Source organism: Rhodnius prolixus, unplaced genomic scaffold, assembly GCF_049639745.1.
Source record: "Rhodnius prolixus isolate KJV_2025 unplaced genomic scaffold, Rpr scaffold_2, whole genome shotgun sequence".
In the NCBI taxonomy this organism is placed as follows: domain Eukaryota; kingdom Metazoa; phylum Arthropoda; class Insecta; order Hemiptera; family Reduviidae; genus Rhodnius; species Rhodnius prolixus.
In genome coordinates this window covers 15,309,439-15,324,537 of record NW_027411592.1, presented here as the reverse complement: position 1 = coordinate 15,324,537, position 15,099 = coordinate 15,309,439, and the positions used below count along the sequence as shown (strand labels likewise).

The 15,099-nt window shown below is 31.8% G+C and overlaps 3 protein-coding genes across 5 annotated transcripts in view; 2 read left to right on the top strand and 1 right to left on the bottom strand.

Annotated features, from left to right (window-relative positions):
- Positions 1-5,906, top strand: part of Reg-5 (Rhythmically expressed gene 5) — a 72,751-nt gene extending 66,845 nt beyond the window's left edge. Inside the window, exons 3-5 of the mRNA XM_074118162.1 lie at positions 206-310; positions 3,232-3,309; positions 4,501-5,906. Coding sequence (XP_073974263.1) covers positions 206-310; positions 3,232-3,309; positions 4,501-4,805 — 488 coding nt within the window. The 3' untranslated portion in view covers positions 4,806-5,906. The remainder of the gene's footprint in view (positions 1-205; positions 311-3,231; positions 3,310-4,500) is intronic.
- A 1,062-nt stretch (positions 5,907-6,968) lies between these two features.
- Positions 6,969-11,480, top strand: LOC141449091 (uncharacterized). 3 transcript variants are annotated; one of them, XM_074118160.1, is made up of 3 exons: positions 6,969-7,428; positions 7,504-7,688; positions 9,236-11,480. In XM_074118160.1, the coding sequence occupies exons 1-3, from the start codon at positions 7,196-7,198 to the stop codon at positions 9,391-9,393; spliced, it is 576 nt and encodes a 191-aa protein (XP_073974261.1). In that variant the 5' UTR covers positions 6,969-7,195; the 3' UTR covers positions 9,394-11,480. The 3 variants fall into 3 exon arrangements, with proteins under 3 accessions (XP_073974261.1, XP_073974260.1, XP_073974259.1); XM_074118159.1 differs by lacking the exon at positions 9,236-11,480 and adding an exon at positions 8,084-9,211 and having other exon boundaries at positions 6,991-7,428; positions 7,531-7,688; XM_074118158.1 differs by lacking the exon at positions 9,236-11,480 and adding an exon at positions 8,084-9,211 and having other exon boundaries at positions 7,023-7,428.
- LOC141449093 (uncharacterized) lies at positions 9,340-14,998 on the bottom strand. Its single transcript, XM_074118161.1, has 5 exons — positions 14,858-14,998; positions 13,757-13,915; positions 11,343-11,480; positions 10,050-10,127; positions 9,340-9,777 (listed from the first exon to the last, which is right to left on the bottom strand). The coding sequence occupies exons 1-5, from the start codon at positions 14,867-14,869 to the stop codon at positions 9,667-9,669; spliced, it is 498 nt and encodes a 165-aa protein (XP_073974262.1). The 5' UTR covers positions 14,870-14,998; the 3' UTR covers positions 9,340-9,666.
- Between the last annotated feature and the right edge of the window lie 101 nt (positions 14,999-15,099).

The window sequence follows — 15,099 nt, the reverse complement described above, 5'->3', positions numbered from 1 at the left end:
TATTTATTCTTCATATTTCCAAATAGTGAAAAGTTATCTAAATTCTATGTACTATGTTGTATGATATTTTTCTATTTTATTTCAAGGGGCTGTTTAACAACAGTTGCGGAAAAATGTAACTACATACTTGTTAATGTTAGATAGTAAATAACACTAGTACTAAAAAAAGCCCCACAATTTTGATAGGAAATATTTAATGTTACAGATTGCCAAAAGGTCCTGCTTGTATATGGCCTCACGAATCTAGCCAAAATGGAGGACGATAGTTTGGACATAATGGATCCTTACCAAAGAGGAGCAAATGACATTAGTAAGTGTATTTGTGTAAAGTCCGTATTAAATTTTCAAAACCTAACTAATGTACGTAACGGTAAGAGGAAGTCGTGTGAGTGTGCCCGTTAGATTTTTCAAAAATAGTTCCATTTATGTGCAATGTGTAATATAAATAAACTACTGTTTAGTATAAATTCCAGTTCTCAAAAACCCAACTATCTACATAGGTAACGGTAAGAGGAAGTCGTGTGAGTGTGCCCGTTAAATTTTTCAAAAATAGTTCCATTTATGTGCAATGTGTAATATAAATAAACTACTGTTTAGTATAAATTCCAGTTCTCAAAAACCCAACTATCTACATAGGTAACAGTAAGAGTAAGTCGTGTGAGTGTGCCCGTTAGATTTTTCAAAAATAGTTCCATTTATGTGCAATGTGTAATATAAATAAACTACTGTTTAGTATAAATTCCAGTTTTCAAAAAACCCAACTTTCTACATAGGTAACGGTAAGAGGAAGTCGTGTGAGTGTGTACATTAGATGTTAAATATTAAGTAGGGAATAAAATAATGGTCAGTCGAGCCGAAAATTACCGATAATAACCGATCGCATTCGGCTTGTAAGTCGTGTGAGTGTGCATATTAGATGTTAAATATTAAGTAGGGAATAAAATAATGGTCAGTCGAGCCGAAAATTACCGATAATAACCGATCGCATTCGGCTTGTTAGAGAGAAAAGAAGAGAAGTGAGGTTAAAATCACACGGCTAAGGCTGGATGGGTTAGAGATCTGTGTCTAACCCATCGTGCCTTGATGGCATAGGTTTGGACTGACTTTGCATCTCTGTTGTCAGTTTATCGGCTATATCTCAGGAACGGATAATCGCAGAAAGTTCAAATTTCATATTTAGTTCATGTGACACCTTCGGAAGCGACAATTAATTTTTGATCAAAATTGGCCCACCGGAAGTACCACTTTACTGAATAGATTTTTCACATTTTTACCTTTTTTTCAAGAAACCGCTGCTTGGATTTCCTTGAAACTTGATATAATTATAGCTCACAAATAGTTCTAAAACTTTTATTCGAAACATTTTTCTGGAATACTTCGATTAAGGGCACTTTTGGGAGAGGGGGTGGTGGGTCAGTTCGGTAGAATGTCATTTCTTTGTTATATGTAGACTTAACTTCTATTAAACATTAATTAGGATTAAATGTGTAACAAAAATTCTGTATTTAAAGAATATTGGTCAACCGGAAATACCACTTCATTAAATCGATTTTACAGTTTTTTGAAGTTTAGTTTATAAGTTACTACTATGTTTTATTTTAAACTTGCTTTGCTGATAGCGCACAAATTGTTCTATAACTTTAATTATAAACATTTTTTCTAAATAACTTCATGTAGTGCACTTTTAGGGGAGGGGAAGGAATTGTTAGTCATTCTTTTAAAGTTCAATTTCCTGAAATCATAGAGTTATAATTAATTTGTTTAAACATTCCATATTTGAAGAACTGGAAGTTTTTCTTTATTGAATCAATTTTTAAAATTTTACTTTGTCTAATCCTTATAATTGTGCTAATTTTCTATTTTGAGTTCTCACCGGAAATATCTGTTCTGTGGTCTTTTGAGTCTGAAAAAGTTTTTACTAATTGGTCCGTGAGTGCGTGTAGAAAAAAAAAAAAATCGCAGATAGTTCAAATTTGGGATTTCAGTGGTTACCTCATTAAGGTTTTGGTTAAAACAAGTGAACCGGAAGTAGCACTGTAAAACAAATTTAGTCATTTCTAAAAAACAAATATTATTGTTTTTTATTTTACCTGTTTTCTTGTTTTGTATGTTTAGACCGATCTCTTTGATTACTAACATTTTTGTTTTGGGGGGGGGGACATTTGCTTAATTACACTTCTGGAAGAGGGTTCATTTTTATTTTAAGTACCGTAACTGTTTAAAGTACTATCTTGGCAACTATGTTATGTTAAAAGGAATAAATGTGAGTCTAGATTTCTGAATTTAAAGAAAATCGATTGACTAGAAATGACGTCTAACGCAATTGATTTTTCAGTATTTTGTGATCTTCTCAAAAACGGCTTGTGTAAATTTACTGCAACTTCGTGCAATGGGTGCTTATAAGAAGGGGGATGAATAGATTCCTCTCAAGTGTATTTTTTTATATTATTCATTGATTTACGGTCCCCTCTCTTTGTACTGATAAGAAGGATTATATTTAATGTTAAAACTGAAAATTTCTTAATCTAAAGTGTGTCCTTTACTCAATAAATCGCCAATTTGTTTTTAGATTTCCTCGATAATGACGCAAAGGATTTTCAAACTGTAAGTTTTTGTTGAGTAGATTGTATTTTAGGCTTCTGAACCAAATTCTACCAAGTTCTTGTAATTAGCCAGTTCTGTTTTCTTTTTACCACAGCCTTTAGTTCTTGCCTTTGCTACCACCAAGCACACCCTCTTCCTGATGATGTAAGATGAATGCTTCTCGAGCTTTCAAGGGTGACAAACCCAGAATTCTCGCATCACTACAAAACCACATTTGCGTATGAAATTGGAACTCCATGCGACTATTAAACTCAATTTTCAGCATTTCTAAAGTTTTCCGTTTAGTTATCCTGTCTCTCTTAGATTTTTCAAAGGCAGAATCTACTCTTTTTTGCTATTCCAGCAGTAAAATCATTTTCGAATGAGTAGAATTCTTAGGTGTGTCGATAGCCTAAAAAGCCATAAAGAAAAATAACTCGACAAAATATGAAGGTTTCTCTGACAATACGAAAATAAGCAAGTCACAGATATGATGATCACACCTTTCTGTTCTTTTTTTAGCAAATATATATACATTTTTTTTTACTTTCAGTACTTTTGATAGAATTTTACTATATTAGCATTTTACATGGTTCAAATTGTAAATACTAAAATTATCTAACTTATAAATTGCAATTTTTTTTCTAGTATGGGAATACTTGATGCATGGCAGTTACAAGAAGAAAAATACTCAAGAGAACAAGGATTTCTATTCTGATGCAATGGGTATGAATATTAACATTTTATTGCCAATTTTTTGGAACACACTTAACCTTATTGGTAATCAATTCGGTGTGAAAGAAGGAAACATTGGAAAAAGGTTAATAATTAACTTTGATGTAGACAATGATATTAGCAAGGGAATAACATCTGTATTATACAGGAATCTCTGTGTTTATCTACCTGCATTGAAAATTGGAATCTTAAGCATGGATTGCCAAGAAAGAGTTCTCAAGTAGCTGGAATTTATCGACCAATTTTAATTAGAATTGTAGTATTTATTTAAGTTTTTATGAAATAAAGCTGAAACTTCGGATCAAATCCTCTTCCTAAACAAACCTCACGGAGGCCCAAATAAATACTATTTAAAATATAACAAAAATGACCAGCAGAAGTGCTGCGATAGTTTACAAGCTTTTTTTAAATTTCATCATCCTATTGGGGATCTGCCAAGTTGCTGAATTTTAGGTGACCCGAGGAGAACAAAATCAAAGCAACTTCCTATATTCAGCCCCTTAAAAGCAGTTTATTATCGTCACCCTATGAGATGATCTGGTCACAGACTCATTCTAACTTATCCTAAACCCTATCTCTTACAGATTCTATATAGAACCCAATTCTGGTGTTTGCTTTAATTCAATTCATTACTCAACAGGGCGGCCGGTAAGAGAGGCAGTGTTGAAAAATGCCGGTGTCCTCTTAATCTAATTTTTAGTACAGTTTTCTTTTTGTTTGTTTATTTGTTTGATTTTTTCATTAATTCTAAATTACCTCTTTTTAATTCTTAAATAGGGTCTTATTTATTGAGGAGAATATTCATGTTACGCTTAAGTATGATATGCTCGGAATGGAACCGTTTTAAAAACAGTTTTATTCTCTTTTTAATTATTTCTTCTTTCTCCTTCCTCAAAAAACATCATATTAATGAATGAAACGTTCTTCTTAAGGTTCTTATTCTTTTTTCAGAACCATTATCACGCGTGATTTTATCTATTTTTTGAGCTCTGCTCAATATTTTGTTTTCTCTGCTTTTAAATAACGTCACATTTTTTTTAATTGTTTGATCCTGCCAAGTAAATAAAGTTTTTAAAAGTTCTCGGAAGGTAAAAATAATTGTATTTCTAGTACTTTAGGAACTGTCAGCTGTCTGAAAGTTCTTTCCTATGAAAGTTTATATACAGCTTCTATGTTTTGCAGAGCCGAGCACTAATGAAGGTAACCATCTCGGTTCCCAAGAAGAAGCTTCAACAAACATTGAAAAGTACACTAGTACTCCCTCTAGATACATGGTCGGTCCAATGGAAGTACGAGTACTTCCAGACGGTAGCCCTGTACCAAGAGATTCTCCTCTACCTAAAGACGAAGACGCTGAAGAATTTTTGGCCATGCGATCTAAACCTGTACCATCAATTTCGGAAATAACGTCATCGTCTTCAAAAAGACAGGAAGTTATAGCAACCAGAAGGGATTCTCAATCTAGTATTAAAAGAACAAAGCAATAGTTCTCAATTGTTAACAACCAACAGAAGAAACAAAACAATCAAACTATTTATTTTTTTTAGATTTAGTTAACATTTCAAAATATATACTAATCTGAGGCCGCTGCTCCTTGATGAAATTGTTTTTAAAGTCTGTTTATTTAAACTAAGTAATAATAGCAATAGTTTTAATTTCCATTTTACAACTTTTTACTCTGGTTTATTAAGCAGCCTCTTGTACATATTGAAACATAAATACAGAACCACTATATTAATAAAAAAAAAAAATCTGCGGACTTAATTATATAAATCATAATCTGCATTTATTGGAACTAATATAATTTTGTATATTATTCCGAAAATGAGAAGTGATGAATAATTCCAGGTAAAATGCTTAACAATAATCTTCGCTACCTAAATTATTGTCAATGTTAGAAAAAACTAAAAATTATGGCATTTTGGAGCAATTTTTCTCTATAAAACTTTTTTTGAAAAATAATCTATGTTATTGCAGAAAAAAAACGGCGAATTAACTAAAAATTTTGATTTTATTCTTAATCATTGTATTAGGCCACAAATGACTTTCAAATTAACATCTTCTTTACTTTACGACAAAAAAAAAACTTGGGTTTTTCTTAAATACAATAGAAATTATATTCATCTTTGAAGTTCCATTAAGTGGAATAATTAAAAAAGTTAATATAATTTTACACTTTTCATCCGCAGTCGAGTATGTCCGTATCCTCTCAGAAAAAGGTTTTTTTTTTTAATGTAAATAACATTTTTGTAAATATTATAAAATACTTTAGCGAGTAAGTTACCCTTATTAAAATGTGATACCAGAGTTCATCTAAAACATTGTTTTTTGTATGCCTTTGTACTACTTCTTTGTTTTATATTTTAGATATTTAAAAATAGGGCCCTGATATTCATTTACCCCACCAAATCTTTATTTATGGCACAAAATTATTTTTATTTTTTATTGTTGTTCAAGGAATTATATTTTCTACTTCAAACAAAATTTTGTAATTAGTAAAATAAATTTTTATATCTACGTGGGGTCTTTATTTTTATTTTTTTAATTTAATTATTGTAGAAACTGAATTAAAAACCTTGATATTTGAATATCTGTTCTTATGTGAATGTCTTTTCTTTCCCAGGGACCTCATTCCTTCTTTGCTTTATTTACTAGGTTGTTAGATTTACTAATAGAGGCTTTAACGTCACAGCACTCTACGCCAACATCTGCCTGCCTTAAATACGCATGACTGATCTAAATTTAATTAGTATATACCAAAGCTTTTATGAAGAAAATAAAATTCACTAAACGATAGCTATGTAAGGAAAATGATCCGCATTTTCAAATGGCTGCGATACATTCTTACACTCCAGGTGTTCAGAAATGTGTATTTTTCCCTTAAACAGTCCATTCCTCTGCACAGTTTGAATGCCAGAAGGAGTACTTTTGATTCTACACTAAATCCGCTCATTAAGACTCAAAAGACTACCACAAACAAAAAAATCTTAATATACTGCAAAAAAGAAAAGTATATTCAATGTATATCATTAGCTTTTCAAAAATTATACTGTTTACAACAGAAGAGTTTACAACCAAGCAAAATACTGCAATTTTATCATTTATTTTATTCAGTAATTTTTACAAAATTTATTTTTTGGATAGCAGACGTCTTTCACCTATAAATGTAGGGTTACCACCCTTGCAAAGAGAGTGATACTGAGTCTAATGTTACGGAGTTTGACAAAAACCTGCAAAAAGAGCTTTGTTTCAGTGCTATTACTTTTAGCAAATTAAAAGCTCTTCATCAAAACTGAAATCGCCATTCATCTCACCCTGTGAACAAATTTGTTATAATTTCGCACAATATAAGTTATTATAGTCTAATTCTACTAAATGTTACGATCCATACAAGTGTATGGATCCATCCAGTGATCCATTATACCTAATTAAAGCGTATGAAAAAAGAAATTTACATGTCTATGCTATCTAGCGGCGTTTATTAAAACTACAAGGCAAATTTAGTTCAGTCTTTTGTCGCTAGAATGGGCAGCAGAAAGAACCTACTAACAAATTACAATTAAATATTTTATTAAATAAAACTCGGGTGACTGGTGGCTTATTAAAGAACTATTATCAGAGCGAGGTAAATTTAAAGTAATAATTTTAAGAAACCGCCATTAGTTATTAGATAGCTTGTGACAAATGGATCGCCAATATTTAAAAAAAAAACCTATCAATTTCTCACTTTAAAGTGCGAGTTGTCTAATGATGCTTGATGTTTTTTTAAAATTCTTAATCTTGCAAAATATATTGGAACTATAAAATAACCTTCCCTGTGTACCTTGCTTTATGAAACTTGCTAGTAGTGCCTTCTTAAGTTTATAATTTTATCAATATGCAGAAAAATATTATCTGTTCTTCTGCTGCTACAGTTCTGTTTCTCTACCCAGTTCATTTATATTTTCAAAATTTTCTTAAAAAAAAGAAAAGAGAATTGGAACGTGAGCTAGGAATTGATGTACTAAAGGTAAATCGCTGTCTAGGATTTGGAATTGAAAATAAAAACAACCATTGCAATCATACAGAATTTTCTTGTAACAATTTAACTTGTGATATTGGAAAATTATGGTAATTGTTACGCTTTATATATATTAGATCTTCTAATTTATAGCTTCTTAAATTTATTGTTGTTTTCGATTGTAGTTATGTTTTAAACTTTGTTAAAAGAAGCAAGGAATGCGTTGATGTGTGCATATATTACCTTACTGCAAAAGTGTTTGCCAACGTCTTTATAGAAGCACATAGAAGAGGAGTTCGAGTCAGAGTAATTGCGGATGACAGCAATTTGGAGATGACGAATTCATGGATCTCAGTTTTCCTTCGAGAAGGTAAGACATTCTCGTTTACGTTAATATTTTAGTTTTATTAAAATTAAAAATTTCGTATCTTTTCATGAATTAAGTTGTTTATTTCTCAAACAATTAATCTTTTTTACTACTCTTTTGATTAGCATCTTTTGTTAGGTTCATTCTTAATATTAGTTTGATTTACGTAAAAGTAAGAATGCCTTGCCTAATTTGTTGCTACATATTTTTTAACTTTTTACTTAACCACTTCAAATTTAACCAAAACATGTGATCTATTTGGGTTTGTAGCCGACCTCACTATATGGTACGTAATGGTTGTGAATCTCTCACTTCCTTGTAATGATTAACCCATTTAGTCAACCAAACTGGGTATCCAACTTTATTTCGTCGATACTTTTATGTTAATCTTCTTTCAGGTATCCCTGTGCGTCAGAAGATATCACACAATCTAATGCACCATAAGTTTATTGTCGTTGATGAAACCATTTTAATAAATGGTTCCATGAATTTTACACTAGCTGGTGCTTTCAAAAATATAGAAAGTGTTTTGATATCATCCCAGCCAATATTAGTGCAGCAGTTCATGAATTGTTTTCAGTCAATGTGGACAGTTTTATCGCCTAATAACTGAGGTTTAACAACTGTTGTTTCGACCGAAACAAAACCCTCATACAGGGCGACTTATTTTAGTTATTTAAAAGTCCGAGGACTCTCTTCTAACGACAATTCACTATAAAAGAGTGTTGCGAATACAAAGAACTAAAACGGGAGATCAGCTTTTCGAGAACATTCAACCTACCGCAATCTTCACCTAATTCCTCAATATTACAGCTATACTTTTGATACATATCAAGTCAGTGTTTGTACCAGTACAAATGTAAACCTTTGAATATTTATAAAATATATATGTTCTTTAGTCTTACATACACAAATGTATTATCCTATATTGTGTTCACATTCTTTTGTGATGTCTAAATCTGTTAGATAACTGGTTAATTCCTTGTAATGGATCGCTCCAGATAGCAATAATTCAAGAAACAAATATCTCATACATTTTTATGTACTGTTACAATAATGTATAAAGTTAACTATAAACGGGGCCAACCGTTCTCAAGTTCGACCTTCTTTAGCTCTTGCCTTTAGAAAAATCAATTGTAACGCTGTGATATTTATTTATACGCATCTTTTTTAGATATGTATGCCTGTAAAACGAGTGTGCATACAAGTATATATAAGAAAAATTATTTAACTTCGAGAAGGTGTGAAAATTTGAGTCCGCAATATTGGATAGCATCGTTGAATTCATACTAAACAAACTTTAGAATGTGCTACTTATTGCGGTTGAATCAGTGTTAGCGTTATTTACTCGGTTTTGGAATCGCTGTAATCTACAAGATTTAATGATTACGTTTTAGAGTAAACGTCCAAGTAAAAAATTGCCAGAATTTGGTATTTTTAAATATTTGTTACATATATATAAATATGTGTATCGTAGATTTGACTACTACAAATTTTAATACTGAATAAAAATCTCATGAAATCTAGTTCTCATTACTTTTTTTTCTCAGGTCCTATTGAATTCTTAATACTTATATTTTCCATAAGTAGGAGACGGGCTAGGGCTGGACAAGGACAAAGGATAATAATGGGTCCATTTAAAGAATTTAAAATCTTTTTAGAATCACAATTCTTTTTATTAGCTGTTGCTACTAAAACAAATGGTTAAAAAAAATATACTATGTATATATATATAAAAAAAAATTAAGGTACTAAATTAGATTATAAAATCATCATTTCACTAAATAAATATTTTTAATTAAGTATTCATATAATTTTATTTATTTATTGGGTTGAAACTAAGAAAAACGCAAAATCCAGTGTTTACAATCACAAGTGATACAAACGTTAAAATTCACAATTTATTAGCACGATAAAAAATATTAAGAGTTTTTACTTAACTAATCACTAATCCATCAACAGTTGATACAAAGAAAGTACCTTAATTTAATCTAGCTGGTTTGAGCTGGTCACATTTCCGAGGATTATTTGTTTTTAACTTGGACAAACTGGCAGATATTCCATATTTTCTTGGCGTTGTAGTTAGGCTATCCTATAAAATAAAGTAAACCAAAGTGATTTAAAATAGAGTTGATTATTAAAAAATATGGATTTGGGTTGTTTTTAAAATATTCTGACACTAAATCATGCTGGGTAAGTTGTCAAAACATTGATACTGTTATGGAATTGGGAAAAATATTATGAAGTATGTTTTTAATATTAACTCCCAGAAGGTTCATAACAAAATATAATTAAAATCAGTTCTTATAAACAACCTTGAAATCAACAAATTAATATCGTAATAATAAAAGCCTGAAAATTTACCAGTGATCGTCCAGGCGTGACACATAGAGACTGCTGTGAATTTGATCTTGCTGTTCTTTTAGTAGACGATAACGATTCCTTAAAATAAAAATTATAAAATAATGTCATTTTCTAAGTCACTAAAGCTCATAAGGTGATTCTTATGAAACCTTAAAATGCAAATAGGGCAGGTGTTTGTTAAAATCTTTAGTGTTTAACAGTTCTTTCATAATGCATTACTATAAAGATGCTATATGTATCATATTTTTAGAAGAAAAATAAATATTTCATGTACTAAGTGAGACTACGTCTGGGCCTAAGAAAAGAAACTTGGGGACTCGCTAGAAGTTAGAGCGCTTCTGAATGCTGGTGTCTTGATGGTTTGGGCAATTAAATTTTCGCTTTAGAGACCTGGTTCAACCAGGCCGAGCATATGCTTGTGGGAAGGTCATATTCAAATTAAATGAAGAAAACTGTCTTCCTGCTTTTGACCCTCATCGGAGATATATTCTCTCGTAACTATTAGGAAAAAAAAAAAATTGTATCTTAATTAATCTACTACATCGTATATAAACGAACTAAGAGCCTAACTGGATAATGATTACTGTTCGATCTACTGTAATTACTACAGCGTCAAAGAGTATCCCGAACCATTTCAAGCGATGAGTTGCCTTGCAGACAGAATAAATAGTTCTAATGTAGTGGCTTGATAACCCTCCGCACTTCCTTTGACCAATGAAGGTTTCAGGAACATAAATGCGGAATACCAAGGAAAGAAAGGAGGGTGATTTCCATGGGCAAATTACCACCTGAGTAGTCTGCCAATTGATCTTTAAGGCAGTGATCTTTATGTGGCAAACATACCTACAGAATTGGTGTGGGGGATTCTTCTAATTGCACACTGTCGGAATGTTCAAATGGATGCGGATAACCCCAGCTTAAGGATAGCGCTGCAATAAATGAAAAAGGGTCAGCAAAGGTCGTTTTAAGAAACAAGATTTTATTGGGCTGCGTGACGTCAGTGGCCGAGGTGGGCAATGATTGACATTAGAGAAAAAATAAAATTAAAAAAAAAGAGTAAGTTATGTGTCAAATAAAGAGTTGAATCTCGTTTATGTGTGCTTATTTGTTTTTGTGTTTTGGATCTGCCATTTGACTGCACTTATAAACTTTTCTGTGAAACTACATTTCTCTATTCTTATAATTTGTAGTAGACCTCAGATTCATTCGTTTTCTTCCTGATAATACAATCACAATTGAACCCACTTTTTTTTTCAAATTTGTAAAAACAATTAAGTAAATATATTTGCTTGCCTGACTGGCTGTTTTTGATAATCCCATTTGTTTAAGCCGTATTTCTGATTCTTTTAACTTAGCACATACTTCAGAAAGTGCTGCACTGACTTTCACTTGGACAGCTTCCACTTCTTTTAGTGCGTTAGCCACAACTTCCTGAGCATTGAAAATTATTTTACTAAATATTTTATAGAAACCAACTGCGACGACATTCTTTAGATTTCATTTCTTATAAATTACAACCTACAGACACTAATATGTTCATGAACATCCATGTCATCGCCAGTTACAAACTAATAAAGTTTTCCAATAAAATCCAGTTAAAGAGACTTTAGATAGAGAGGGTGCCTATTCTCATCTAAAGCAACGCATCAGTATAATATACGAATATGCAAGTTTTATGTTATAATGGGAATTAAAATGTCTTGATTAAATTCCGAGTCTATTGAAAATTCCAAAACGACGAAAACGCTGTACTATTCTATGGATTTTTCTCGTTTCTGAAATTTTGTTTTCTAAAAGGTCTTCTCACATTTCCCTAAACCTCGTTATTAATAAGTTTTTATAAAAATATATGTAGTCAGAGAAAGTCGTGTGACCTTCCTTTAGTTAGGCCTACTCAGATAAATCTATTCTATTTAAGTAAATATTTTGAAGCTGGGGCTTCCTGCTGTTGTAAGCACCCTTTTATGAAAGATAAGCAAACTAACATCTAGTAAACATTTAACGTCTTAAGAAAATGTTAAATTAGAACATGTAGAATGGAAGTCAGAAAAATGAAAAAGAGTGTTCATATCAATCTGTTTTGTTTTCTTTGTGATTGTGCAAGACGGTTTTTCATCCTTCCCAAATGTTCTTCATTCTAAACTGAATAAAAGATATAAGAGTTTTTCATTCTTTCTCCTAAATTACGAAGTAAAGCAATTTAAAGATGAAAGGTACATTATACATTTCAGTCAAGTCTATGGCAGCATAAAGAGAGAACAGCTGGCAAATGCTTTGATAACTTTTGATGTGCCAGGAAAGCTGGTTTCTCTTATAAAAATGACTATGAAAGGGACAAAGTGTAAGGTCAAATTGCAGAACTCGCTGTCGGAAGAGTTTGAAATAAACAATGGGCTTCGAAAAGATCCTCTCTCACCCATTCTTTTCACTTTGGCTCTCGAACATGCCATGCGATGCATAAAAACAAACCCAGGAGGTCATATTTTTACTACACTGACTCAGCATATGGCTTATGCTGACGATGTTTTGATAACGGCGCGTACTACCTTGAAGGAGCGCTTCAAGAATTTGAAGAAGCAGCCGCAAAGCTAGGTCCCACGATAAATGCTGATAAGATAAGATATATGAGAAGCTCGCGGCAACAAGAAGACCGGAAAATGTTCCACTTGGAGATCGCGAATTTATGTCGTGCGAGTCGTTTAAATACTTAGGGTCTCTGGTCACAGAAACGAATGAAACATTTGTGGACATAAAAGTGAGACTTGCGGCAGGGAGCAAATGCCTGTTCGCATTAAAGAAAATGCTATGTTTCAAATCCCTTTCTAGAAAAGAAAAACTTCACATATATAAGACCATGATAAGACCGGTAGTGCTTTGTGTAAGTGAATGCTGACCCAAGAGAGCCAGACAGTCTTGAGAATGTGGGAAAGGAAAGTATTGAGGAAGATATATGGTCCTGTGAACGAGGGAGGAGGATGGAGAATCCGCACCAACTTGGAACTGCTAACTCTTTATGGGAAAGCAGACATCGTTCAATGTATTAAAAAAGGAAGACTAAGTTCGTTAGGACATGTGGAGAGGATAGTGGATAACCGAATCCCTAAACGCCTTTTATATGGAAGGCCAGGAGGCGTCAGAATAAGAGGTAGGCAAGAATGAGATGGCTTGATGACGTCCAGGGGAATTTGAGGAAGGTGGGTGTGCGAAAGTGGAGACTGAAGGCCCTTTTATATAATGATATTGCCAAATTATCACTGATCATTAGTTGGTACTGAATATGTGGTGTATAAATTTCGAGGAAATTTAAAAAATCATCAGAATGATATTCATCTCTTCATTAACAGATTTTTTTTTTCAAATTTTTGGTTCTATAATTTAATTAATGTACTTAGAAGGATTTAAACATGAGCCAACTTTAAGCTCCACATTTTACACGTTGTATGACAAATATTTGTGTAGGTTAGGTGCGTACGCAAAGTTTATTGAAAATCGTTGGAGCCATTGTTAAAAAACTAATCCATTCACTTCAGAAATTATTTCTGAGATACTTTAAAAGATATATTTCTGGTAAAAACTCAATCATGAATTTTGGACACGACCGTGATCAAATAATTTAAAAAAATAAGAAATGTTAGTTAAAAATTATAAAATGAAAATCAACGACATAGTCGCAATTCATTTATGTAGTATTCTAAAAAAGTACTCACAGAAGAACAACGTTGTACGGGTACTGCTTGAAACATATCGCCATTAGAACAAAGGTAAATAAGAATATGACGGGGAATGCCATCACTTTCATTTAGCGAAGTCATTTGAAAACTATTCGCCAAAGATGCTTGTATTTCTGTACATTCAGCGCAAGGTCCCTGAAATTTAAAATTGAGGAATGATTTGCATCCCATTATCATTTTCTGCAATTTATACTTCAATTTTTTTGAGAAAAAATGTATTACTTTCTCTAACACCTAAAACAAGAAAAAAAAGGCTTGTTTTAAGGAATCGGTAATTTTCAATTTTGAGTTTTCACTGGAAATACCGTTTTGAGATCCCCTGAGAACGAATAAAGTTTACCCATTGTTCTGTGTTTGTGTGTCTGAGAGTGTTCTCATTAAGCTTTTGGTCCAAACAAGTCAACTTATGTACCATTTAATTGAATCGTTTTCCGAATTTTAACATTTCCTCTGCATCGGCTCCTACGATTTTATTAAAACTTCATGTAATTAATAGCTTACTAGTACTTCTATAACTTGGATTTGAAATAGCTTCGCGGTAAAATTCTATTAAACGCTCTTCAGCAATCATAGTTGGTATCAAAAAGGTAATGTGTCATTTCTGAGTAATATGAGTTCTAAGGAATAAATTCTTAACAAACATTCCAAATTTGAAGAAAATCGACTTAACCGGATTTTATCATTACTGTTTTCTACAATTAATCATTTTTATAAAGAAATATTTGTTTGTAAAATGACGAACAAAGATCTAAAATATCGAAATTCCGGATTAGATAACTATTTAGTTTAAACAGATTTAAGAGAACGTTACTACTTTTATGAAACCTAAGGCTTTCACCAAAAAAAGAAAAAAAAAATTGTCTGAATTGTTGTGTGCCATTATGTATTTAAAATAAAAATGAAAAAAATTGTATGAACACTTATAAACTACAAAACTGGTTAAAGGTAGAAAGAAAAGCTACAATGTTCTGTCTTAATAACTGTTCAATCCAAAATTACTAAACTATATGTTGAGAAAATATAATTTAGACTACTGTACATTTACTTAATATTATATTCGTTAAAAATATTACATACCAGTTTATCCATCTTTTACATGATCCAGAGTAAGCATTGGTTAGCAAGATATTGGACCTGTTTGACGAACTTTAGACCTCTCTTATTTGTTATTGAATATTTATTGTTGTGTGTGGATTGAATGAAGGTAATAAAATAGGCAGCATAATTCCTGGACGTATAATTAAAAAATAGTCGTAAATTCAATTTTTAAATAAATAAATACTGAAAATGTTTTACGTTTGCACTAGTTCAACCAGTTA